This window comes from Cupressus sempervirens, chromosome 1 (genome assembly GCF_028749045.1).
Source record: "Cupressus sempervirens isolate cs-2001-9-10 chromosome 1, ASM2874904v1, whole genome shotgun sequence".
Taxonomy (NCBI): Eukaryota; Viridiplantae; Streptophyta; class Pinopsida; order Cupressales; family Cupressaceae; genus Cupressus; species Cupressus sempervirens.
The window spans coordinates 324649447-324677332 of record NC_143118.1 but is presented as its reverse complement, the minus strand read 5'-3'; the positions used below and the strand labels follow the sequence as shown (position 1 = coordinate 324677332).

The 27886-nt window shown below is 35.1% G+C and overlaps 1 protein-coding gene across 6 annotated transcripts; it reads left to right on the top strand.

Moving 5' to 3' along the window:
* Window positions 1-119: 119 nt before the first annotated feature.
* LOC149577467 (tetraspanin-18-like) lies at window positions 120-27886 on the top strand. Of its 6 annotated transcripts, none has more exons than XM_089823965.1 (7): window positions 120-370; window positions 548-936; window positions 9523-9622; window positions 10277-10357; window positions 10445-10549; window positions 27240-27449; window positions 27529-27886. In XM_089823965.1, the coding sequence occupies exons 2-7, from the start codon at window positions 590-592 to the stop codon at window positions 27634-27636; spliced, it is 951 nt and encodes a 316-aa protein (XP_089680091.1). In that variant the 5' UTR covers window positions 120-370; window positions 548-589; the 3' UTR covers window positions 27637-27886. The 6 variants fall into 6 exon arrangements, with proteins under 6 accessions (XP_089680091.1, XP_089680107.1, XP_089680096.1 ...); XM_089823981.1 differs by having other exon boundaries at window positions 120-375; window positions 653-936; XM_089823970.1 differs by having other exon boundaries at window positions 120-375; window positions 553-936.

The window sequence follows — 27886 nt, the reverse complement described above, 5'->3', positions numbered from 1 at the left end:
GGCATTTACTCATATATCAACAGGTCTCCTTTTACTATTTAAACAGCATCAGAATTTATAGGTAGACATGAGATTTGAACGTTTGTATATGTAGACAGCTGGATTCTCCGTCATCTTTTACGCTACCAACAAACACTCTACCAATCCAGTCCTTTCCTGTGTCCTCACATGCCTGCAAACACATCCAGATGCCCAGTGTGAAAGATATCCTATTTCGGTCTTTATAATTTTGAAAATTGATTTCGATCTGTTTTCGTCCCGCAATTGAAGTGGGTTTGCAAATTTCAAGGAGTTTTGCTATCTTCAGTCCTGCATTTAAATTGGGTTTTCAAATTTCAGAGGATTCTGACGATTTCAGCTCGTTTATCAAGTTGGGTTCGTAAATCTCGGTGTTTTGCCATCTTAAGGCGTACTAGTGGATTTCGTTTGCAAGTTTCAGAATTTTCTTTTTTTCTATTTTGATATCTCCAGGCTTGTTTTAAAATTCGGTTTTAAAATTTCAAGGAGGTTTGTTATCTATAGGTCTGTAGTTGAATTGGGTTTGCAGAGCAGGCAAAGATTAAATTCCGTTCGGGTAAAAAGTAATAAGATGGCGTGCCAGAGATGCAGAGGCTTTGTAGCCTTTATATTGAAGCTTTTCAATTTTGTTCAGGCTTTCATTGGGGTGTCAATGATTTTGTATGCTATATGGATGCTTAATCATTGGAAATCTCACGTACCCAATCCTCCTTCACCGCTCGCACCCACACCTAGCGATGATTTATCTGGAGAGTCGATGATGAATCATATGTTTGTTGGGCATCTGGAGGTCCCGCTTTCGAATCTCCGATTTACCTCTGGAGCAGATCAGCAGCTACCATTTCGGAAGGTTTTACAGAATCATTCCGGTTTAAGGAATGAATTGGATCTTTCAAACCAGAAACTTCCTGCACCCTGGTAAACCCCAATTGTTCTGCAACCTTTAAGAAAATGGCGATTAAATTAGTAGTATTTTTGAGAAAGCATATAGATTTAGAAGCTCAGAACTTCTGCTAGTATTGTTCTTAATTCTTTGTTACCATTTAAAAAATAAAATTGAGTAATTGAAATTAGTAATAGTTATGAGAAAGCAAATATTTTTGAATATCAGGAATCCTGAAACTATTGAACTTTAAAATTAGCTTTGGGTCCAGGTGTAAGAAACTTCTACATTTTCAATGGAAATAATATTGTATTGTATAAACTAAGGCAGGCCCTTAATTTTTCGCAGTGAGACATTTTCAAATAAAAATTGAAGAAGCAATTAGTCCTTATCAATGTTTTTATTTGAGATCCTACACAAAATCATATTTCCTACAGATACGCACAAGCCAACAGTCCTAAGAGCCAAGGACTAAGGGCAGATACGCACAAGCCAACGGCTAAACCTTTTCAGCTAAGAGCCAAGGACTAAGGGCATCCATTGGGCCAAATTTGCTGGGCACGATACGGATCGAAGCTCTTTTAGATGTTTAACTTTAAATGAATTCCTAAAAAAATCTAGAAAACTTAGAACAATACTAGATTGGGGCAAAGTTTAAAATCTGCAATAAATGAAAAGAGAAGGTCCACATAAAAAGTTTATAGTTTCTTGGTGTTTGAATTAATAATTTCAATGAATAAAATGAAGATGATACACGAGGACACATTTTTCTACCTAATTCTGGTTATGCCATCCCGTATCGGTTTGGATATCCATAATTTTGTGTGACAAGGTTAACGGATGAAAGATGACACGAGGGCTCCAGTTGATATCTAGCGCAATAGTTATTTTCACGCAGCATTCGGATGACCGTGCTGTTACTTGTTTTCTTGCTTATCTGTGTTAGTTATATTTCTTTTTTATCCTTTTCTCCTGATATACAACAGTGCAATTCTGTTTTTGTCTTCATAGTTCGAGTATTTTTATTCATTTTTCTCTCAAAGGGAGCAGTTCATTTACTGGAGTGCCTTTGGTGAAATTCAGTGAATTGAAACCTTTTTATTACTATATTAATGTAAATTTTATTGATGGAGAATGACTCAGCAGCATGCAAGGACCAAGATATTTTCGGTGCTTAGTAATAGCATCCAGTTTGTTGAAGATAGGGGCGAGCCGGGGCTTTCTAAATAAGCTACTGGATAAACATCTACTTTATTAGTGACTGCCATTGGATATAGCAGCAGTTGTTTCTGCAGTAGATCTATAAGTTGACACACCAGAGGTAGACTTACCTGCTGGCTTTGCACCAGGGTTTTGAACATCTTTCCTTTCATCGTGATGCTTGTGTACAGTCTTTACCACATTAGAAGCACTGATTTGCACTGGTCCGGTTGTGTTGATTATAATGGCTTCTCAACAGGTTAAGTGGATGGAATGGAAGAGAGGGTGTAGGACTATAGAGCCCTATCTCTTGAGCTACTCCCAACTAAAAATGGATTTGTCTTTGTTCTTTTAATCAAGTCTATCTGATTAGCAATCTTCCTTACTGATGGTAATCCATCAGGCACATTATCTGATACAATATCTGGAAAAACTGCAACTTTTGCTAGTACCTCTTCTACTTCTTCTTTAACATCTTTTGGAATTATAGCAAAACACATATGCTCATGCCTCATACCTTCTAGGAACTTTCTTACATTAACAAAACTTATTCTAGCATTACTGTATACCTTTTCTTCTATGCCCTTTAGTGGCTTTAGCTTATGTTTCACTCCATCCTTTGTTAGAGAATAGGTATTTGCATGACCATCATGTACAACACGTCTGTCAAACTGCCACGACCTACCCAACAACACATATGACATGCATCCATGGGTATGATATTACATAGTACATCATCATGGTAGCCTGCAATCTTGAACTTCACTAGGCACTGTTCATTGACCATGACCTTGTGGTCATCCTCCACCTAGGCAATCCGATATGGATGCGGGTGTTTCCGCCTCTTGAGCTTTAACTTCGTTACCATCTCTTTTGACACCAAATTATTAGTGCTTCCACCATCGATAATTACATCACAACACTTATCTTCACACTTGCAATTGGTGCGAAACAAGCTCCTCCTTTGATCTGGTTCATTCTCACCACTCAACAGGACTCATTGATCTGGTTCATACTGGGAAGTCATTGATTTGGTTAACTAGGACTTTGCTTTCAGCATCTTTAGAATGTGATGATTTGGCAGTTTCATCCACATGTGCAACTCTGACGTGGCCTTTAGTTCTCCTATCTGCCCTTCCTTGGCACTGGGGACATTCAATTGCTCTATGACCTTCTCCACAGTGAAAACATGTTCCACAAAAGCCTTCCCTTCCTGATCCTTGTCCTCTTCCTCTTTCTCTCCGATCTCTGTTATTCTAATCATAAAAATGATTGAAATTGTTTCCCCTTTGGTTTTGACTGCTAGTGCTTCTCTCATCCTTCTTTTTCTAATCTTCATTTTTGCCTCCTTAAGACCATCCACCAGGTCTTCCACCATGACCTCTTCTGCTTTGCCTGCTCTCAAACTTCTTGTTCAACTTTTCCTCTACTCTCAGGGCAAACTGGTATGACTCTTCAATATTTTTCATTTGGATTAGACTCAATTCCTTCTGAATGCTTGGCATCAACCCATTAAGGTAGCTGACAACTTTCTCCTTGTCAATTTTCCCATGACCTATTTTGATGAGGACTCGCTAGAACTCTTATGTATACTCATGAAAAGATCTTCTTGCTTGCTTCAACCCTTGCATTTTCTTCAGCAGATCAAGCTCATAATCAACGGGAATGAATTGTCGTTTCAGTTTAGCTATCATTGGATTCCATCTTTTGATTTTCTCCTTTCCTCTTCATTTTTGCTCCAATTGAATCTTTTGCTGCTAGATCTATGCATGTCCCTTCATTTGGCCTTCACAAACTTGACCCTATCAGGATCTCCATGAAATTTTCTATTAGCAACAAGGGTTATTGTGTTGTATTCAAGCACATGCATGGGAAAAACTATAAATGCTACTTACCAGAATTCAGGTAATTTTTGTTATGTCCTCTGATTAAACTAGTTTACTAAAAGAGAATATAAAAAGCCATTCTGTCGCATCCTGATTAAGCGAGTCCGGTAGTGTCTGTGCACAGAGTTGTATTTTCCTAGTCCCTAAAGTAGGATCTTCTCTCAAGTGCAAAGGGTGTCAAATTTAAGAAGAAAACCACAAACTTATGACCAGGTTGGGCAACAATGGACTAATTTACTGATGGACAAAACTACCTTTGACTTCTGGCTCTTCTAAGCCATGGTGGGGCTTCCTTAAGTTGCTGTAGATGTAACTAGAGAGAACAAATACTTCGACAAAAATCATACCCTATGCATAGTATACCTGTGTTGAGGTTGTTGCTCGGTCTGTATATGCTGGCTGTACATTCAAAGCACTGCAACTTATTAAAACAGATAGCCTGCTGTTCAATTTGTTTAAAGATTTATACACATTTAGACTTCACATAAAACAAAATTGATTAGAACATGAACCGAAAAAATGTTTAGATTGATAATTCTGGGTGTGATGGGATATGGTATGTTGAGCTTTAGGCAGACAGGTGTCTATATCCAGCTGGGCAAATTTTATTAATCTCGTAAAAAAGATGCACTGATTGCAACCATTACTGTTGCTGAAGATATCATTGAACACTATACCTTCCCCAAAATGCATATGTAAACTAGGTTATATACATACTGATACATATAAAAAGATAACATAAATCGCAGAATATTAAATGGGCCAACTCTAATAATTAATATATCTTTTATTATTCCAAAAGGATACTTCACAAAAGCTTTGCAAGGATTTTACAGTCATCTGGCTGGCTGACTTGTTCGACCCAAAAATCATGGCTTTACAATCTAGAAAATGATCTTATCTTTAGGGGTGGGGGGTGTCATCAAGAAGGTAAAACCAAGGCTTTTTAATGGACTGAGAAGGGTTAGAGGCCAACTGATGAGAGTGTGTAGTTTCTTCTGCATTTGGCCTTAGCTATACTTGATAGGTGTTCATGGAAGTATTCTTAATGGGGTTTAAAATTTAATTTAATTAAAATGTTGCATGACTGTTACAGTCAGCAGCTGTACAAAATATATGCTTGGCACAATACATATACAATATATTAAAATGTAGCATGACTGTAACAATCAGCAGCTATACACGCTATATACTTGATGACTATTATTTGTCCCAAGGTCAAGACAGACTAGCTGCATTAAACCTCTTATATAGCTGATAAAGAACCTTGTGCATGCAGCTATGGAGAACAACAATTTGGTAACCCTGAAAGATAATTTCATTCATTACATCATTTATATTGACAGGGTGCAAACATGCATGCTACAAACCTATGATGATTTATTTATCTGGCTTTAAGATTAGCCCTTGGCTTGTAATATTAAATTTTATTTTGGTCTAAATCTAATTTACTCCTACTTCTGTCATGGATGGAGGGTCTTTAAATGATGGATATTTTTATCCTCAATCAATGTAGACTAGTGCCTAATCCTTTGCGAAATATAGTTATGAAGAGCGAAAAGGAAAGAGATAGCAGCAGACTAAGTATCAACAAAACTAGATTTCTTCTACATAACAATCAAAGATTACATCACATGTAATGGACATATTTAACAATCCACAATAGAACTAAATTAGCACACATGCGATAAAGGAAAGATCATGACAAAGCATTTGTAATGCATTAGAAGCTTCTCCTCTTTATGTAAACCCTATTCTAATCACATTAGCAAATGTGGTGACAGAAAACACATTGTTTTGATTCCCCTAAATCATTACAAATTGCCATGTAGACATATTTTTACATGGAGATATGCTTTTATAAACCCTTCCTAATTATCTTTAGACATATTCCTTTGTTTGCAACTCAGATTGACAACATTCAATGTCCTAGAATCAGCTATAGAATTTCCTTGACTAAAACATGGGTTTAGTAAGCAACCCTTTGAATGATTATTAAGCTCATATCTATAGGTCTCCAGCTTAGTTGTGCGACTTTGGGAGTCGAAATGTAATCCCCTTGTGCTAAAAGTGGCTTATCCGTGCCCTTGGCATCCCTAGTGTGGAAGTTACCCTTTTGAGTTCTGCAAACATATTTGGAGTCATGAGGAAGTCCTCTTTATGATTGCAATTATGAGAATAAGTGGTGCCTTTCAATTTGAGTGTGCAGGGCTGCAGCTTAAGAAATTCACTCAAATGATTGCACTACGAGATGGCATGAGGACTATCGGTGCTTGACAATTCAGCCATCAAATTAAAAGCAACATGGGTTGCCTTCCTTTTTCCATTTATGGAATTGTACATGAATTCACACCCTTAAGATGAACAAATTTTTTTCAGTAGGAAGAACTTTTTTGGTGTTTTTGAAGGGTCCAAATCGGGTCAATAATGATGACTTGGGTCATATAGGGATAGGTAAATAGTGCAAAACATAGAAGTCTCAATGACTAGGGGTTAGTGACAACTTATAATTTGTGCCACTGGAGAGGATTGGGCTTGGGAGTAATCCTTGCTTTATGCTTAAAATAGATAGAGAAGAGTAATTGCTAATCCTATCTTCAAAAGGAAACAAGAAGGAAGTTATTAGTTAGGGACATAGTTACCAAGTGATTCATTCCTTAAGGTATGCAAATAGGGTCAAACATGTGATCTTGATAAGGTAATCAAATGTGAGACATTGGGAATGGGAGTTTAGAGTATCTCTAATGAGGTATTTAAATAAGGATACCTCATAGGATGTACCACATCAAAAGTATTCTTGCATATGTAACTTCAAGAAAGTATATTGTAGAAAATGGTGGATGTTGATACCAATAAAGAGGCACTTGGGTAAATGGGTAAAGGGGTGGCTAACACGTCAACTTCATAGGTAACTCAGTGCAAGGATTGTAATGTCAAGGTTTTGGGGGGAAGCTTGCAAGTAAGAAAAAGTTTGAAACATCAACAAAAGAGAAGGTAGGGAATGGTTGAAAGGGATAGAGAAGTAAAACTTTATAGATCCAAGGAGGAAAGTTAATGAAAAGTGGGAATGGATGAAATGTATACCAAAATAGGAAAGTCCAATATCTTGATAGGAATAAAGGAAACAATATAGTTGGTGGAAGACATGTCAATAAGGGAAATTTCAAAACTTTGAAATTGAACACAATCCTTTGAAATTTTATTAGAAAGCCTCCATAGCTAGAACTGTTGAGGATCCTTGCATCTTCCAATGCATGGTAGGTGCATGGGGGACAACATTTAGAGGTAAAATTGACAAACGAAGACCCATACAAAGATTTCTTAGATTGCTTCTATGTGATGGGAAAAATGGAGCCTAAGTGCTCAAAGGAGTTGAGCGAAATCTTGCACTACATGTATGAGTCTCAATACAACTAATTAAGAATACATCCAAAACTAACACAATACACATGCATACACTCTATCAAGGTTTAAAGTGCATGTTATATTTGATTTTCTAAAGGTAACAATGTGATCATTACAAATTTGGCACAACCCAAATTATTATAATACCAAAATATTTTTACTATTTGTTGGAAATAAATATCTATGGTTTGTAGTAGTTTTTTGCTTTCTAGTTCTACCTCCTCTTTTTCCTTTGCAAGCCTTTAGAAAATAAACATCCATTTGTATGTCAATGATATTTTAGGCTTAAATATCCTCTTTGCAAATTGCAACCAAGGTAGGATGTTCAATTTGTGTGAAATATATTTCAGAAAGCCAAAATTGTGGGAACAATGAGGGGTGCACAAACGTATTTAGCATCATTCACTAGAGGCTCGATGGATGAAATCATGTACAAACACATCGATTTGTATATTTACGACATAGAGAAACACTCCCTTTTGATCTGTAGTCACCCAAAGCATGAATGGTGATCCGATTGTGATGTTCTAGGGCATGGAGGAGGATAGAAAATTAGATGAAAAACCCATTGCAAATTTTGTGCTATATAATTAGTTGTGTGAGTCTTGGAATGGTGCAAGGATAGGTAGAATAGAGTGTAGTGGTCACGAGTGTTTTGGTTGTATAGGGAATTGATTGTCTTTTAGGATTTGGCAAAACTCGCAAATGTATGCCAAAGTCCTTGAAAGGTTTGGAAGTCCACCAAGGAGTGAAGGGTTAAAGCATGAGGGTCAAGAAATTGGGAGGTTACTGGATTTTGAGAAGGGGGAGAAAAGTGCAAAAGTGCAAGGGAGTCTTGAAAGTTTAAGATAGAAGGATCATTGAAGGTGGGGGCAAGGGATGATTAAACACGATTGTTGGATTCTTTTCTGGGGGACAATAAGCATGAAACTTAAGGTTGTGGGTTGGGATTCAAAATCTTGGGGCAAATTCGGAAATCGGGGAACACGGGATGAAAAGCAAAGGAGGCTAGGATTCAAAGTTTCAGAGAAATTTTCACACCTCAGCACTTGGTGCAAAGGTGCCAAGTACATCTGGAAGTTTGAAGCCTTGCAAGGAAGATAACACATCTTCAAACTCACATCCAAGAAACTCCACCATGGAGAATTTCAATCATAAGAAATAATGTGTCCCTCAAGAACCTTCAAACCCAAGATAAATCTATTTTTCTCTTTTGTGGGGAATTGGGAGAACCAAGGAACCAAGGAACTAAGGACACATTTCAAAAGGCAAAATCTCACTCAAGGCAAGGTCATATCACATGACATTAACTACAAGAGTAATCTTCGCCAATTTTGCCAGGCTTCTTTAGGATTGAAACACTTTGCACAAATATCGTTGGGTAACACTCAATACAAGTGACCCAAGAGGTTATTCCTCAGATTGGTTATTATTAATGGGATATGGTCAAATGCACAAAACGAGCTGAAGAAGAAGTGAGACACAGTAAAATGAGATGCCAACAAGTAGAAAAGAAGAAATCACCTGGCAAGGACTTGAGTATTCATGACATTTTCTGCATTGTTTGGGGTCACTCTAAAATGAGTGGAGTACTGAATATGTTCTGACTATTATTCGAGAACTTACTGTTTGTACCTGTTGGACTTTTCATTTGCTTCACAGTATTGTCTGGGATTTTCTTGCTCCCTTTTTAGGAGTTTGCATTCCCTGATATTTATTTCTTACTATTTATGAGGGAGCCATATCTTACAGTGGTGTCTTTTGTAAGATTTTTTCAAAGCATAAAAGAAATACAGATTTCAATTTTTGAGAACAAAATTTTACAATAAAGTGGGAATATCAATATATTGAAACTTATGATTTATCACTGCTTTGTATGAAATCTGATTCTGTATTTCCTTTTGTACAATTGGCAAGTGCTGTAAGTGCTCTTATGATTAAGAGTATACCGTGCAACATTTGATGCAGTCTGAGAAAATTGTTTTCTTGTGTTTCTAACCTTACTGCTACAAAATCATATGTTGCATGAGAATTTAGTTGCCAGTAAACTGAAAATAAGTCATTGTAAGTAAGATGAAATATTTGTTTTTTTTTGTTTTGGACTGACAACCTTAATTCTTTGTATTTCAGGTTTATCTACGTGTTTCTTGGCATTGGAATCATTGTTTGCTTAATAACTTTCATTGGTCACATTGCTGCAGAGATAATTCATGGCTGTTGTTTATGCTTTGTATCCTTGAATTTTATCATGTCTTCTGTTGTGTCTTTCCATGTTTTACATTTAAAATAATCATCATTATCACTGCAATTTCGAGAATATGTACTGCAAAAGTAAGCTCTTTACATTTTTTATACTAAGGCTTGATTTGTGGATATCGGACCTTTGTTGATCTGTGGAAAGCCCTTCAATTACTGCATATAATGTCTTATGTTCTCAAGGAAGAACATAGGCAGTTATAGGAAGCTCAAATGAATGGAAGCTACTGCAGGGGTTGTAATCTTTTAAATGTACTCTTGGACATGTATGTCACAAGTTCAGAAAAACATTTAATTCCTTTTTTGTGCTTTTAAGCTCAGCTGGGCTTTATTTGAGAGGTCTATTGCATGGCTATTGGGCACTGGTGAATATTCAATGGTCTGAAACTAGACAGGGAAACATAGATCAGTTTGACAGGATGATCATTCTACCTGGTCCATCTATATGTCTTACCTTATTGATCATTTATCCTTAATGCATGCTGTGCCATTATTCAAATTATCTTTTATATTATTTATCATGAAAATAAAATATTTGATGTCATGATGCTTGCAAGTTTGCAACTATATATTCTGTTCTTGATTTTTTATAATTTTCTATGCTCTGTTGCCCTTAACTTGAATATAGTATTCAGTTCTTGTAATATTCCTTATTTTACTTGAAGCAGCTTTGGTTGGAGATATATTCCTTAATCATCATTGGGAAAAGGTAAGTCCCTCGAATGGTTCGAAACAAAAAGTTTTATAAAGTATTTATACCTCATTGATATTGTATTTTTGAAATTTTGTTTGATAGGATATTCCTGATGACCCAACTGGAGAGTTTGACAACATTAAGAAGTTTATCAAAGACAATGTGGATGTATGCAAATGGGTTAGTCTTGCAATAGTAATCATTCAGGTATGTGAAAGCGACATTTTCTAAAAGCTGGTTCAACCTTTCTAATAAATCTAGATATGCATTGAAAATTTGAAATCGTATATTTTCCTGATATAATATAGACTTTGTAGCACTGCATGTATTTGAGAGCATCTCGTGGTCTGTGGATTGTGTTGCAACTTTGCACTAAAAATGACTTTTGACTTTCACTTTTTGGTTTCAGTGTTTCTATTTGCTTAAGCATTTCTTTAGTTATTTTATTTTTCTGCAGATTTTTTTTCATGTTGAACATCACCTAAATTGGGCAATAGGAAGAAATACTGAGATATAAATAGTAATAGCCATGAATGATCAAAGTAGATGATAGGACAACCAAACCAGTAAGTGCGAGTCAAAAATGATCTTCAACCCATGCAGAGTTGATACAATAGAGGCTACAAGCAGAGAGGAAAACTAGTTTCTAGCTGATTAGGGTCGTTAGACCAAAAATATGTCCTCTATTCCAAACATCGCATATTACCACAAGAGGCAAAATGATTGGTAGAGAAGAAGATATGGATCATGGTTGATAGAGTCTGCAGACAAAACACAAAAGTTTTTCCTAATCAGTACAGAAAAAAGGATGGGCATCTCAGTCACCAATTGTGGAAGACTCAATACATGATCAGATGTTGTCTTAAAAGAATGGCTGGGTCAAGTAGTCCTTGCTGGGATGCTATACAATAATGGCTTGGGTCAAATAATCCTCACTGGGGAATCCGAAGGGGATGCGGAAAGTTATCTCCTAGAAACACTCCTAAAACCAATAGTCGATGGTCCCTTTATGGTGAATGTAGTTAGTAACTGTAATACGTATCTCTCTAGATCTCCCAGGATGTGGGCAAGGAGGGTAGCAGACTGTTGAGGCTTGGCAATGGGTCCACCACATCGATGACAATAAACTCACCATTCTACCCATGGAGGTAACTGTAGCTCCTAACACAAATTCTGGAAGGTATATGAAGAATGAGCTTATTTATTAGGTAGTCCTTATAATCGTCTATAAATATTGATCCTTGAAGGCAACTCATTGTTGGTGTTAAGGGCCAAGCACTTTTGACCAAGAAACTGGAATCAAGTAGTGAATGAATCTCCAGAATGTCAGTTTCAGATCTACTTAGCTCTTGTAGGAGATGTGACATCTAAACTTAATGCGCTCCTCGGTCCTCTATCCCACCTCCTAGGAGAGCTTTCACTAAGAGAAAAGCCTTGAGCTGCTCAAGTGGGATTCTAAGTTCATGTGACCAATGCTTTTAAAAGCGGTATTACTGTAGCTGCCTTATTTTAGTGCAATGTTAACAAATTTTTTTCAATGTCTGTGTAAGGATTCAACTTTGGAGTTCTTGCTTTCCCAATCTTCCAGACATATATGCACATGATTTATTAAGGTCTTTTTCTAGTGGCATCTAAAATCATTGTGTGTTTTAAAAGTTTGTTAGTTCTACTTGAAATTATGGTCACTGTGAAGTTTGTTAAGACTTTTGCAGACTGAGAATTCTTTGACCTTTCTGTCCTTAACAAAATCCATTTCCTTATACTGTGCTGGCTGCTACATTATATGAAGTGGAATCCTCATTCTGTGCTATTTTACAGGCCCAATTTTCCTGCTGGGCCCTTTGCTCGTTTGCTGAAGAATTGTATGGTTTTTTGTCTGTAATTTAATTTTAATATGATCTTTTTGGAAGGATGACATTACTTGTGCTTTTTCTTTCTTCTTTTTCTACTATTCCTCTCAGCACCTGGTTATTTGTTTTTACCATTCCTCTCAGCAGCCGGATGGAAACAACTGCAGAAAAGTCTATCATACTGCCTTAGTCTTAAATTTAAGTAAATATAATATAGAAAAGCCTAGACTGATCAATGGGGAGAAGAAGAAAATTAGTGATAACACCTACAAATAATTGAACCAGGAAAATCAGAGGAAGTGTTGATGAGTGTTTTATGTTGATATTTTGTATCACTGCAAATGTAATTGCACTGCCTTTTTGGTATGTGCTTTCCAAATGGCAGCCATCTCTCTTATATTAGATAAAATATGGACGGGACATGTCTATTCATTAGCATATGATATAATTATTTGTTATTTAACAGACACATGCACACACACACACACACACACACACACACACACACACACACACATATATATCTTTAGTTAGTTTTATCCAACTGAAACTACACTAACATTAACACTTCCTCTTAGTTAGGGAGGATAAACACAAGAACATATATTACCTCAAGGCTCAATGTAATATAAGATCAGAAGCTATTCAAAATTTTGATATCACATTTGATATCATGAGTATTGGTTTGCAGAATATCAACATATGATAATCACCAAATACTTCAAGTAATGATATTGGGAGTGATGGCCTTCTGAATGTCATCTCATATGACATTCACCCTGTACTCTTTGAGCAATGGCCTCCTAAATGTCAAGTTGCAAGATATGCACCAAGTATTGTGAGTACTGGCCTTCTAAATGTCATCTCATATGATATTCACCAAATACTCTATGTAATGGCCTCGTGACCATTAATTTGCATAACATTCACCATGTACTCAAAATGTTCATAAGGTATATGCATGTGCATTCTCATAATGCTTACCATATGAACATCCACCATGCACAGTATAATCTATCATGATTTGCATGGACATCCTAAGATATCCATCATAATAGAAAATTAAGATCGCCACCTTTCAATAACTTCTGGCATTTAGAAATACAAGTGATAATCATTTGGAAGTCGTCACTTCCTCATGATGTACATAGGGGGTAGGCCCATCAGAACCATAGTTACACGCAAGGACTTTCAAACTCCCTTTGAATATCAATTGTCTGAGCTCCTCATCCAAAGTTGCCTTTGAAGAATTGTCAAACTCTCTCTGAGTTTGAAATCAATCTCCCTTTTCCTGCAATAACATTCTCGGAAAAAATCAAGGCAAATAACTCTTATGATACTTATAGAAATACAAATAAGAGATTAATAAATAAAGGTAGTTCTTGAGATATAATAATAAAATACTTATCTCTCATTATCTTGAAAGTTTAATTATTTCTTATATGATTCTCTTCTAACATACCTACTTCACCTTTTTCGACGACACTAAGCCACTATATATATATATATGCAAACGTGTAGAGGCCCATCGATTTGTACAGTCCATTCATGATTTACATTGGTGGAACGTTTTAAAGATTATGTGGACAGCAAATGTGAAAGTCCCATCTAATATACTAACACTTATAATAATTTTTACTTTCTTTTTATAAATGGTGGGACCTTGGTTTAATTGTTACCCCTCACCTTATATAAGTTGGTAATGTTGTGGGACCTTTTTAATCCATTTACTGGATGCCATGGATGTCATTAGTATTCAATGCCTGCTTTCCCATATGGATGTCATTTGTTCTTTCACTTGCAGAATAAAACCCACAAGTTCATCTGCACTTCTATCAATGATGACTTTTTGCGGCAACTCCTCAATCTGGAACTCCCCATGCATCAATTTTGCAACCAGATTCAGAATGTATTTGTGCTGTCAGCTAGGTGGCATGATTGTTGTCATATTTGATACATGGTTATCCTTTTGTGCACCGTTTTGACTGCTAATGGGCTGAGTCATGGTCTCCAACTCATGAGGTGTGTTGTTCTCCGTTATTCATCATCTTGTAATTTTACTCCGTTATTAATGCTGACCTGCCAATGACACCAATGCTGCAACAGGAATATATTGGTGTTCAAAGAAAAACTTGACACCAATGCAGCAATATGGTTGTCCAAGATATAGAAGGAACAATCACAGATTTTCAGAAATATAATTAAGACTGACACCCAAAGATCAGAGATATTAGGCATGCAGAGCAGAGATCAAACACCCTTAATGCAGATGACAAAATCTCTCCGAGCAAAAGTTGAGAATATTTAAAATAGGTCCACGTCTTTCAATGACCCGTAGCTGATCAATCATTTAAATATCATTTGCTGCCTAGCTCTGATACAATGATGATATTTTGGATAGCTGCAAATGTAATTGCACTTCCTTTGCAGCATGTGCTTTCCAAATGGCAGCCATCTCTCTTACATTAGAGAAAATATGGATAGACATGTCTCTTCATGGGACATGTCTATTCATTAGTATTTAATATAATTATCTGTTATTTTGTAAAGTTTCTGCAAATTCTATGACTGAATATAGACTAGATTCGACCTTCTTCCTCTCCTTATCTTGCTGTGAATAACTTCAGTTTATAGTCTTGAACTGACTTAAGATATATAATTCAAAAATCTGTCTTTTGTTTTGCAATTTGTATGTGGGCAGTATTGACTAATGAGCAGACTTATCTTTGTTCTTGTGTGCTCTTAGAGTTCAACCTTACCTTCTATAAATATAGGAATTAAGGGACATATCCTTAGAAAGGACATGTCTCTTCCAAAGTTTATTTGCCTAACCTCTAGAAGTTGGCGACTTTCCATGAATTAATTAAGTTTAAATACAAACATAAACAAAGAAGTTTAGATTAGTTTTAAACTAATACACAAGGATAGACGCCGATATCATAAAGAGAACAATGCAAAGACTTAGTTCTATATTTATCATGCCATATCAAATCAAATCGACCTGTTATCAGATCAGTATGTTAACAAGTTACAGAATTAACACTTCCTCTTAACTTGATAATCATACTAAGAGATATCATATCTAGGAACATCAATAAAGATGAACAAGCAAGAATTGATACTCTATATCTATCTGAATCTCCTTAGCATGTGATATCATGGAACACATGATACAATGTCATATTACTAAACCTGTAATATGACAAATCACTGCTACTAGTGATAACAGTATTGCAAAGAATACAATGTACAGGATAAATCTGAAGAGTAATTTAAGTTCTTTATTTATCCAAGTTGTGACTCATAGACATTGGTATTCCTATATCACAACATGATCGTGAGTTTAAGATCTACCAGAGTACAGGATACACCCTGGAATATAATAAAATTCTTCCTTTATCCAAATTAACTTAAGTTTATTGTCTTGAATTAACTTAAGATATATAATTCAGAAATCTGTCTTTTGTTCTGCAATTCGTATGCGGGCAGTATTGACTAAGGAGCAGACTTATCTTTGTTCTTGTGTGCTCTTATACTTCAACCTTACCTTCTATAAATATAGGAATCAAGGGACATATCCTTAGAAAGGACATGTCTCTTACAAAGTTTATTTGCCTAACCTCTAGAAGTTGGTGACTTTCCATGAATTAATTAAGTTTAAATACAAACATAAACAAAGAAGTTTAGATTAGTTTTAAACTAAAACACAAGGATAAACGCCGATATCATAAAGAGAACAATGCAAAGACTTAGTTCTATATTTATCATGCCATATCAGATCAAATGAACCTGTTATCAGATCAGTATGCTAACAAGTTACAAAATTAACACTCCCTCTTAGCTTGATAATTATAGTGAGAGATATCATATCTAGGAACATCAATAGAGATGAACAAGCAAGAATTGATACTCTGTATCTATCTGAATCTCCTTAGCATGTGATATCATGGAACACATGATACAATGTCATATTACTAAACGTGTAATATGACAAATCACTGCTACTAGTGATAACAATATTGCAAAGAATACAATGTACAGGATAAATCTGAAGAGTAATTTAAGTTCTTTATTTATCCAAGTTGTGACTCATAGACACTGGTATTCCTATATCACAACATGATTGTGAGTTTAAGATCTACTAGAGTACAGGATAAACCCTGAAAAATAATAAAATTCTTCCTTTATCCAAATTGTGACTTATAGACATAGCAATGTCAACATCACTATATGATCTTGAACTCATCTTAGTCTTACAGTAGAACTCTACTGTTTAGCAAATTATCTAAGAGATCATCATCTCTCATAATGTCTTTTATACAAGTCTTCATTATCTTAGAGGTCATCACGTCTTAAATAATGAATACAAATGGTGGAGCCCATAACAGTCAATAGCCTGACAAATAAAATTATTTTATTAATAATTTAAAAAATACAAATGGATTACAATTCAACCATACCAAGTCTTCTCCTAAAGTGGTCTATCTTCACTCTAGATAGAGGTTTGGTGAGTATGTCTGCTGTTTGATCTGCAGTGCAAATGTATTCTAATTTTACAGAATTCCCGTCTACCATATCTCTTACATAATGGTAAGGAATTTCACTATGCTTGGACCTGTCATGAAAAATCGGATTCACCGAAAGCTTGATGGAGCTCTAATTATCACAATGAATAATCGTAGGATTCATGGCTTGCCCAAAGAATCCCACAAGTAACTTCCTTAGCCAAACTTCTTCTCGAGAGGCCATTGCTACTGCAATGTATTCGGCTTCTGTGGAGCTTTGAGTTATTGAAGACTGCTTTTTGCATATCCAAGATATCATTGCTGATCCTAAACTGAAACAGTATCCTAAAGTACTTTTCCTGTCTTTAACACTTTCACCCCAATCCGAGTCAGTGAATCCATGTAAATCTAAGCCAACCTTCTCCTATTTGAGTCCAAAATTAAGAGTGCCTTGTAAGTATAGTTAATGTTTTGAATTCCTTAAATCTCTTTAGGATTTCTTCTAATTCTTTGGACTTTAAGAAGTAAATCCATGTTTTCCTAGACAAGTCATCTATGAACAAAATGTAGTACCAGAATCCTCTAAGAGAAGGAGTAGACATAGGTCCACATAAATCTGAATGAATTAATTCCAAAACATTATTTGTTTTTGTAGTGCTATCATGAAATGGACTTTTGTTGTTCTTACCCAGTGCACAGTCTTTGCATATGCTTGAGTGGTCTTTATTTATTTTAAGTGGATCAGTAACCATCTTCTCCATAGTTGATAAGGTTTTGAAATTTAGATGCCCTAATCTTCTATACCATTTTTCATTTATGTCTATAGCTTCATGAATTAAGGCTTGAATAGGTCGACTAGATTTTGAATTCAATTCATACAAATATCCTTTTCTTTGACCAATCAACTTCGCTTTCTTGATTGAGGATTCTTTGCCCTGGTTATTACTTTACTGTCCATGAATGCAACGTTATGCCTGTCATCTTCAAGTGTTGTAATTGAGATTAGATTTCTTTTTATTCTTGGTACGTAGAGTACACCTTTGAGAAGAAGAGAATTTCCAGAATTTTCAAGGTGTAGTTTCCAATTCCTTTGACGGAATGTGCTGAATTATCACCAATAGTAACTTCGCCATTAACCTTTTTTAATATAGAGTTTAGCGCTTCTTTGGATCTTGTTATATGTCTAGAAGATTCACTATCAATTACCCATGCTTTACTTGAGATTTCATTTGATAGTGACGAATATAATACATGATTCTTGGAATCATAGTTATCTTCTTCCCTAGTAACATTTGTATAGTTCGCTTGTTGTTTAGAATTCTTAGGACAATTAGATTTGTAGTGTCCAAACTTTTCACATTTGAAACATTTTATCTTGGATAGATCTTTTTTGGGTTTTCCATTCTTTTGATTTCCTTTTTTCTACTTGAAATGCTTCTTGTTGCCCTTATAGGAGTTTGTATTAAGAACATGAAGTTCTTCATCTTCTGTTTTCAGTTTCCCTCCTTTCGTTAATTTTCTGGATTCTTCTTGAAGATAATCCCCCTTAAGTCTATTGAAGTTAGGGAGTTTATCTCTGACACTTATTCCTTGTGCAAAAGTTTCCCACAAATCTGGCAATTCATCTATAGCCATTAGTGTTAGTTTTGTGTTACTTATAATGGTTCATGTACTTGACAGTTCATCTCTAATGCCGACAACCCTTAGGAAATAAGAATTCATTGATTCTCCTTTCTTTTTTTGCATGTGATTTAGTTGCCTTTTCAGTGTGAGAACCCTAGTTGCATTATTGACCTCATATGCATTTAGTAATGCAATCATCATATCAAATGCTGTTTGATGTTTTGTTAGCATAAGTACAATATCATTCTTTACTCCATCTAATATGATCTGAATGGCTTTCCTATTTCCTTTACTCCATATAGTTTTATGAGGTTCAATACTAGGTTGTTTGGATGCTCTATCAACAAATTGTTTTGCATCATTTTCTTCAAGAATCATCATGATTTTGAATTTCCAGGCATCAAAGTGTTCTTTCCCATGAAACTTGTCCTCGGGTCTGATTGTGTATGCCATTGGAGATAGTTGCTAGATATATATAAAGTTTGATTACTGAATTTTGCAGAGCCTATTTGACTACCAGAGCTCTGATACCATGTAAGGTTTTTGCAAATTCTATGACTGAATACAGACTAGATTCGACCTTCTTCCTCTCCTTATCTTGTTGTGAATAACATCAGTTTATTGTCTTGAATTAACTTAAGATATATAATTTAGAAATCTGTCTTTTGTTCTGCAATTCGTATGTGGGCAGTATTGACTAAGGAGCAGACTTATCTTTGTTATTGTGTGCTCTTAGACTTCAACCTTACCCTTTATAAATATAGGAATCAAGGGACATGTACTTTACTTCAACCTTACCCTTTATAAATATAGGAATCAAGGGACATGTCCTTAGAAAGGACATGTCTATTCTAAAGTTTATTTGCCTAACCTCTAGAAGTCAGCAACTTTCCATGAAACACAAACATAAACAAAGAAGTTTAGATTAGTTTTAAACTAAAACACAAGGATAGACGCCGATATCATAAAGAGAACAATGCAAAGACTTAGTTCGATATTTATCATGCCATATCATATCAAATTGATCTGTTATCAGGTCAGTATGATAACAAGTTACAGAATTAACATATTTAACACATACATATATATATATTTAAATTTCATATATATAATATAATATATGTAATATATGTTAAGATTATAGCTATAGTTGGATTGATTTAATCATAAGATACAATGTTGATTTGATATATATATCATATATATATAATATTATAATATTATAAATATATATTATATTATATATAATATATATTACATAGATATATTATATATAATTCATATGTTATATTGTGGTTTATATTGCTAATATATATTAACTAATAATGATTAATCATAGAGACATGTCTCTTCATAAGACATCCTACTCATATTTATAAGAGATTGGGATTTACATTTGGAACATATCTGTAACAATGGCAATATAATTACATTTGCAGAAACTGATCCATGTTAATTAATATGGTATCAGAGCCAAATTGCAAATGTCAGAAAGGATAAGGAAAGATGATAGAAATCATGTACGATCCAATGAAGTGAAGTTCTAGTAGCAAATATATCGAGCGATCTATTATTATAAGCCTAACATATGATTAGGAATTTAGGAGAGAGATATTGTATTTCCAAACATCTCTTCCTTGAAACTCGCCTCTTACCAAATCCCAATTACATAAAATGTTTTCAGTTGTAATCAAACATGGATTAGAGGGGAGATGAGTATATTGAAAAATATGTTGCACATATCACAGAAGATTTTCACATGTTAAATAAGGCAAGACATGTGCGTGAGTATCACAGAGTAGATGTTTTACAGCAGGAGAAGAGTATCTATCATAGCCAGAAAAATAAGGACAACAATTATGCAGTTGATTTTTTTTCCATAATACGAAGACGAAGGTCAGCAACAAAAATAAAAGGGAGTAATCATAAAGTGAAAGAGCGATTGTTATAGAAGTGAAAGGAGGCAACAATCTGTTCTTAAGACTACTCTGGGCAGCAGACCAAAGATGTGATGGTGATATGTTGAAGACACAAATCTCAGCATTCGAAGCAAAGATGTCATGCCGCCTCCAATGCAAGTCAGTGTAGAAAGAAATGCCTGGAAAGATATGATTATGGAAGAAACATTAAAATATTGTTAGAAGCAACGTTAATATATAAGACAAGCATGGTCAAACAAAGAGAAGGACAAAGACTATTACAGGATACAACTATTAATGGTGGTAGTAAAGCCTGTAATATGAAAAGAATATAAAGTGGGAACAGCAGCCATGATTCTTAATTGAGTGACATCGTTTCTGCCAAATCAGAATGAACAAATATATAAAAATATTAGCGACTTCAATACTTGGTCCAGAAATAATGTAAATCTAAAAGCAGCAAATATGTTCCAAGACATGAGTGTTTAAATAGGAAGGCCCGATAAAATATATAGAGGGACTGTAATATGTTAAATGAGGGTCAACATAAGTAAAGGACATTGATTGCATGGAATTATGATTGGAAGGAAATAGCACATAAGGAGGGATGAATGGACAAGGTGAACCCACCGCATACTTGAGAAATATATAAAGAGAACCAGATGTTCTATATTCACGCAGTGCTAAGGAGGTAAACGAAATATATTGGACGAATAGATATAAAACTATTCCCACCGATTGAGCATAATAAACGGGAAACAAACTTCTCAATTTTGTAATTCTGGGATAATAAATAGGAAATCCAAAAATTTGTGCGAGTGTTAGTGAAATGAGTAGATTGAGTAGAAATATATTTGGTATTAATGGGTGCATTAATATTGAGTATCTGTATATTGCTGACTTATATACTTCTACGAGAGCGAAGTTCAGGAGAAGATATATTGTGAACTCACTCTTTCATGTGTTGGGAGGAAATAATATTAGATTTTATTGGGAATCCTTTATTCTTGCCCAAGTACTAATATGAGTAGTGACTAGATGAAGACTCAGTTCCTATTATTATGGATGCAAATAAGATATTAATCACAAGCCCTTTTCGTTATTAATAAAACAATCATTCATATTAGGGGTATGAATTCATTACCTAGTGATATGCATAGGATGCCATTGAACATTCAGCTAAGTGAATATCTAAAATTGGTTCAAGAATAGTATCATGAGTGAATCTTCAATCTGACTATGGCATCACATCTACGAATCATCGTTCAACATTGCTTCGACAAATTGACTAATTTAGTATGATTGAGATTGTATAAGAAGGAATAAGAAAAACAAAAACAAAATGAAGTTTACCATATTTGATATAATGCAAAATTGTTCAACGATATAAGAGTGAGAATTTTACATTGTGGGGGAAATTATAACCAATGTTTCATTCCCACTCGAACCATCCTTTGTGGGGAGAAGATTCAAAGGGGAGATGTCTCTCGAACAATGTGAGAAAACATTTTCTAAACTGATGTAAATGGATCTTCATTGAAGCAATTTGTATCAAAGTTGTCCAGAAGAGTGTTTCTTATTCTTAAGTATCACATTTATCTACTTATTGTAATCTCTCTCTTATTTGTAATTCTATTCATACTATAAGGGTTATTTGCCTTGATTTTTTCTTTTGTATGTGAAGATGATCTTGTAGGAAAAGAAGAATGGTACGCTAGACATTTTGTGCAAAACACAATCTTACAAAGAAGAATGGTACACTAGACATATTGTGCAAAACACAATCTTATGACAGTAGTTTCAAAGAAGTTGTGATCTAAAATGAGGTTCTTGAAGCAAACATCTTTGATGATTGAGATTATGAGTATCCATCTACATTAAGAGGGAGTATGACACTTCTTCGAAGGCAAAGCAGGAGCTTAGAAGATTGATACTCAGAGGGAGTCTAGAAATACATTGGTGTAACTACATGATTTTGATGGGCCTACTCTTGAGTGCATCATGAGGAAGTATTGACTTATCACTAGAAGATCAAAAGATTGATATCAGATTCAGAGTGAGTTTGACGGGCATTCTTGAGTGAAGAGAGCTTTTGAGGAAGTAACTACAAGAATTGACTTCCCAGGATCGATGTTTAGAGGGAGAATTTTGAGGTGCAATCCTTTGTAAATGATATCTTCTCTATGAGGAGAAGTTCTAAGTAAAATTTATTATAATGTATTCTTCTCTATGAGATAGAATTGAGGTGAAAGCCTTTGTACCACCCTCTGACTTGGTTCATGGTGGTTAATATTTCACATCTAATATGTAATAAAAGGTGACGATTTTTCATTGACATATATGAACTGAAGGTAACCATTGTAAGGTGACGATCTTATAAATGGTAGACCTGTTATCATAACAGACTTCATTAAGTTGTTGTCCTAGAGTGCTGGAAGTCATGATAATGAACGTATCAATCCAAAGGTAACTATTGTAAGGTGACGACTTTACAAATAGTTCTTTGGTGCACTTTTTGGGGTGGAGAGTTTTTCATCTTTGAAGGAATTCCTTGGCCTTAGCGAATTAGCGTTGATGAATGTTCTTCAAGGAATTCACCATGCTTGAGAAACCTTGCACGTTACATGCCACCTTGGGCACACATGATTGTTGAAGAAGGATTTTTGCAACTTTGAAGGATTTCTGTCACATTTCATGCCACCTTGGGCACAAACGAGCAGTGGAGGATTTTTCCAACTTTGAAGAATTTCTTACACTGGGAAATTCCCCCTCTTTGGCACAAATGAGGCAAGGAGAAGATTATCCATTTGTGAGGAATTCCTGGCACTTTGGGAATTCCTCCTCTTGGGTGCAAATGAGGTAGGGAGAAGGATTTTTCTAATTTTGAAGAATTCTTTGGATTGAGAGGAATACTTCTTTTGGGTGCATTTTGAGGGTGGTGGATTTTCTCTACACTTTTAGCCAAAATTGGATCATTTGCCTTAGCCACTCATTTTACTGATTTAGAATTGAATACTCTTTGTTTCTTTTTGAGTCAGTGCTCATCTATTGCTAAAAATAGACTTGCTAACAAAAATACTAATAATAGTAAGTTTGTTTAAACACAAAATTAGGCCAAATGGGGATAGTGAAACTAAAAATAGACTTGTTAAAAACCATAGTTCCTAGACTTAGACTTGACACAAACTCAACAAGGCTAACTCAACTTGGGACTTTGCAAAAACTCTAGAAGATTTGGCAAAAACTAGGTTTTTGGGGAGCTTTTCCCAGGCTTAGTTTTTGGAGTCATAGGTCATTAGGATTTGGCCAGGAGAGTAGACTTGGAACTTGCTAGGACTCGGAGAGTTTTGTAGTGTCCGAGAATTATGTCAAAAATAGACAGTGCTAAAAATAGTAAGTTCTTCCTAATTCAAAATTAGACCAGATGAGGACACAATGAAACACATTAAAAGTAGACATTACCATAAATAGCAAGTTCTCCCTAACACAAAAAACTTCAATGGTTGGCCTTTCTAAAGATTCATTTATTTCTATACTTAGCCAAATTCTGCCATGCCCTATGTTACTCAGCGACACATTTTCTTCCCTAGGGGACTTGCCCTCATCCCCAAAATGTTTTGGGGATAGTGGGACAAAAAATAAATGTCCTGCAACCATTCGAATTTTGAAAAACTGCTGAATTTGCCCCCTGACATTTGGGGATGGCTAATTGTCCTTGAAACGACTAGGGAATACCCGTAACATTCCCTATCCATCCTCAAAATGAAAAAAGCGCCGCCTACACATTCAGGTGTTTTTTTGGCATTAAAGGACAAAAAAACACATTTTTAAAAATTCTCTATGCCAAAGCAACTATTTGAGGGCCTGCAAGATTCAAATCTATTTATTGTGGACAACAAAATTCAAATGAAGTTTGGCATGGGAAAAATTTGGCAAAAAAACTCGTGATTAGATATGTTAATTAAAATAAATTAAAATTATAAATCTAACATTGAATTTAAATTTTTTAATATTCATCATAACAAACAGTTTTATGTATTAAATAAATATGTTAATTTTTTAATATTAAGTAGCTAAGTTACTAGATTCTCTCTTGAAACCTTCAAAGTCTTGTTCAATTTTGTACAAATTTGCCCCAAATTCTCTTGCAGAGCCAGACATTTGCTACAAATTCTGTTAGAGGAACACATGCATAATTTGGAGCGAATTTTCTGCCTAGCGGCCAAACTGAGGCTGAATTTCGTCTCAAAACAAATGTTTTTGACATTTTCAAAGCAATTTTTTAAATTTAATTTGGTCTATTCGACCCTTCCAACCCTAAAAGTGACCACTAAAAAGGCCAAAAAGGTTGGCTTATATGTCATTTGTGCATTTTTGAATGATGAAAGCTTGCTTATAGAGGAAATCTAAATTAACAATAGTTGAAACCCAAATTGATAATAGGGGAAATCCAAATTGACTTTTATAGAGGAATTTCTTTAAAAAAGCTATGATATCTTAGAATCGAGGGCTTAAAATTTGAATCTTAACTTTTGATTTAGCTTGGTTTGAAATTCCCTAACCAATACAGAACAAAATTTCAGATAACTACACATATCTTTTGATGATTCCTCTCATTCTCAAACTTTGATGTAGAAATATGTTCCATGCATGTGACCAAGCAACTGTATCATGTTGCATGTATGGCTAAATAATGCAATTTATATCCTATTGAACTGAAACATAGATATGGTGGTGTATTTTGCTATGTTGCTTTACTATTAGCATAGTGGTGTTTGGACTAATTTGTTGTTGCATATACAGACAAATCCAAAACGAACTCGAACTCACCCCCAATTTTTTTTGAACGAATTTCAAGCCCGAATCTCAAGCCTGGCAACCTGAATCTGATCTGAACCTGCAACTTAGTTAAATAGAAATACTTTAGTTTTTTGGGTTGTGGCTGCAGCCTGTTATGTTTTGATGTTCGAGACTTTTGGACACATGTTTGAGACATTTTGATTTGGATATTTATATTGATAGACCTTTGTTTTGATGTTTGAGACTATTGTTATAATGCTGTTATACTGATTTTTACTGCTGCTATCATCATTTATGTTGTTATACTGCTATTTTAACTTGTGAATCCATGATTTATTTGCATATTTTCTTCTTGTTATCAACTCTCACTCTCTATAATGTCTTAATATACAATGAAAAATTCATATATATATTTATTTTAAACATTTGTGTACTGTCATCCCCTATCTTTGGCCCTTTAGGAAACATCCAGGAAATGTGCTTTCTGTCATTCGCTCATCCTTGTCCCAGAAACGCCATGAAACACAGGTTATCCCTCAATTATAAAACTCTTTTCCTCATAACCAAAGGCAAATGACATTTGATACTGGACTTAGCGCAATTCATCAATGTATTTCAAGGGTCAGGAGATGACACCGACTGCAGAAAGACTTTGCTTATTCAGAGAAAAGAGGGGGCCCCCGTTTGCAATGGGGAGATGTGTGAAAAGTTCAATCACTCAAATAACTTTTTGGGTCAATGGTAAAGCACATCAATTTAAAATATCAAGAGATAAATGAATGCCCAGGGTTGGACAAGTCACAACACAAATAGTAAATAGGCATAATCAAACAGAGAAATCAGAACTGGTAAAACCTAGAAAGTCAGGATGGAAGAAATAAATCTTATTGCACTGAACAACACTGATAATTAGAAAGGAAAGAAGGAAAAAATAATCTTAATATCGTTGAATAAGTGAAGTAGGTTAATGGATGTGAAAGTTACTAATTGAAAAAGCATAATCAAAATGGCTGAACTCGAAAGGGTAAATCCTTGAGAACTTATATAAATCAGAGCAAAGCATTTTGATTCATTCAATAAGGTTTTTGTGCATTCACTCCAAAACATTTCTCACCAAATTATCAGTAGATCATTGGTGTAGTACAAACTATAGTAGACTTATAGGTTAATATAAATAACAAATCATTTAAGCAGCGTGAAGCTGTAGGGGACAAATAGGTATCTCTTAAATATCAAATGATGCAATCTGCATTAAATAAATGCATATACATACACCAATGGTACCCTGACCATTGGCTACCATAGCTCTGTATCATACAAGTTACTATACTTATAAGGCGCCAAAGTAGGGTGACATCTGCCTCCTTACAGAGTACTGACCACATTGTGACCTTGCTGTAACATGTACAGAACACTACAGTTTGAACCACATCAGATTCCATACAGCTGCGAATCTTTGTCTAGAGATTTCTAGATCTGAAAATATCAGTCACCAATAGGGTACATAGAACTATGAGTATTGGTTGCTGGGGAGGAGCATTTGAGAATTTCTTAAGCCCCAAGCCAGGACACAGTAGCTATATCTTCACAAGAATTGAGTGTGTTTTTATGGAGGGACTCACACCTGGGTATTAATGCACAGGAGCCTTTCAACTCTTAAGAGTTTGGAAATGTTTCTCTTTCATGTGAGTGGTCATTGTTTGTCCAACAATGAAAGGGTGTTAGGCTTCAAATACCTACTTTGATCAATGAACTTAATTGAGGATTTGAAATAGGTATTTCAAAATGTTTCTCAAGAAGGAAAATGAGGAGAGATAATTCCAGTCATAATCAGAGGTAGGATATTGCAAATCACTTGATTTAAAGTTCGTTTAAATGCACATTACAGATTAACAGGCTCTCCAAATTATGATCATTTGGTGCAGTTTAACCTGCAGTAAATACAATGCCTTTTTCTTTCCTAAAGCATTCTTGTGTTCTCACAGTTTTCTTTTTTATTGTTGACCTTTAGCTTATGCCTATGTTTTTGATAGTGTTTAGAGGCTACATGCTCTGTTAGTTTTATATTAGTCATGAACTAAATTGGGGTTTTCTTGCAAATGTTTCATATGAAAGGTTTGTAAAGTTGTGCAAGTTAATTCTCTAGAATTACACGCTCTTGTTTCTTCTAGCTAAATAGCATATTGGTTTTGTCTGCAAGGTGTTCTCTTTGCTTCTTGCTATGATGCTTCGAGCAATGGTGTCAACTAGGAATATTAATTATGACAGTGATGAAGATTACATGATTCCAAGAGGCAGCAATCGCCAGCCTTTATTAAAGAACCAAGCATCCCAGACTCCACCTGTTTCTGCTACAGGGGAGACCAGACCTAATCGTATAGATGCTTGGAGCAAACGCATGCGGGAAAAGGTAATCCAGTCTTGGTTTTGGTCCAAAAATTCACAATAGATGAGATGAAACTCTAATCCCTGATTGTATTCCTCTGCAGTATGGATTGAACACCAGTGACTTCACTTATGATTCAAGTGACCCAAAAGCTTCGAGTTCAAATGGAGCATCCACTGATGATACCCAAAGCCGATGTGCAATTATGTAGTCATAGGTGGTTAAGGTTTTAGGAAAGAGTGCTCTCTTCTTTGTAACAATCTAAGGTACAACTATGAACAGTAGAGAAAAAATTATGCAAATCGAATTTCTTCATTCATGCAGTAATTTTCCGATTCATAATCTTTTGACTGCATTGGGTGTATGGTTAAACAGCTTCTGTGCAACAACCATTATTTGTATACACAGTTGTGGAAGTGATGTAACATAATTATTCAAGGAGTGAGTGTGTTGTTCGCCAA

Bases quoted from the DNA above. Each gene is read 5' to 3' on its own strand.
- LOC149577467 (XM_089823965.1), top strand. From the start codon at position 590: ATGGCGTGCCAGAGATGCAGAGGCTTTGTAGCCTTTATATTGAAGCTT. The intron at 9,623-10,276 runs GTATCCTTGAAT...ACTTGAATATAG, and splicing joins ATGGCTGTTGTTTATGCTTT to TATTCAGTTCTTGTAATATT. The intron at 10,550-27,239 runs GTATGTGAAAGC...TTTGTCTGCAAG, and splicing joins TTGCAATAGTAATCATTCAG to GTGTTCTCTTTGCTTCTTGC.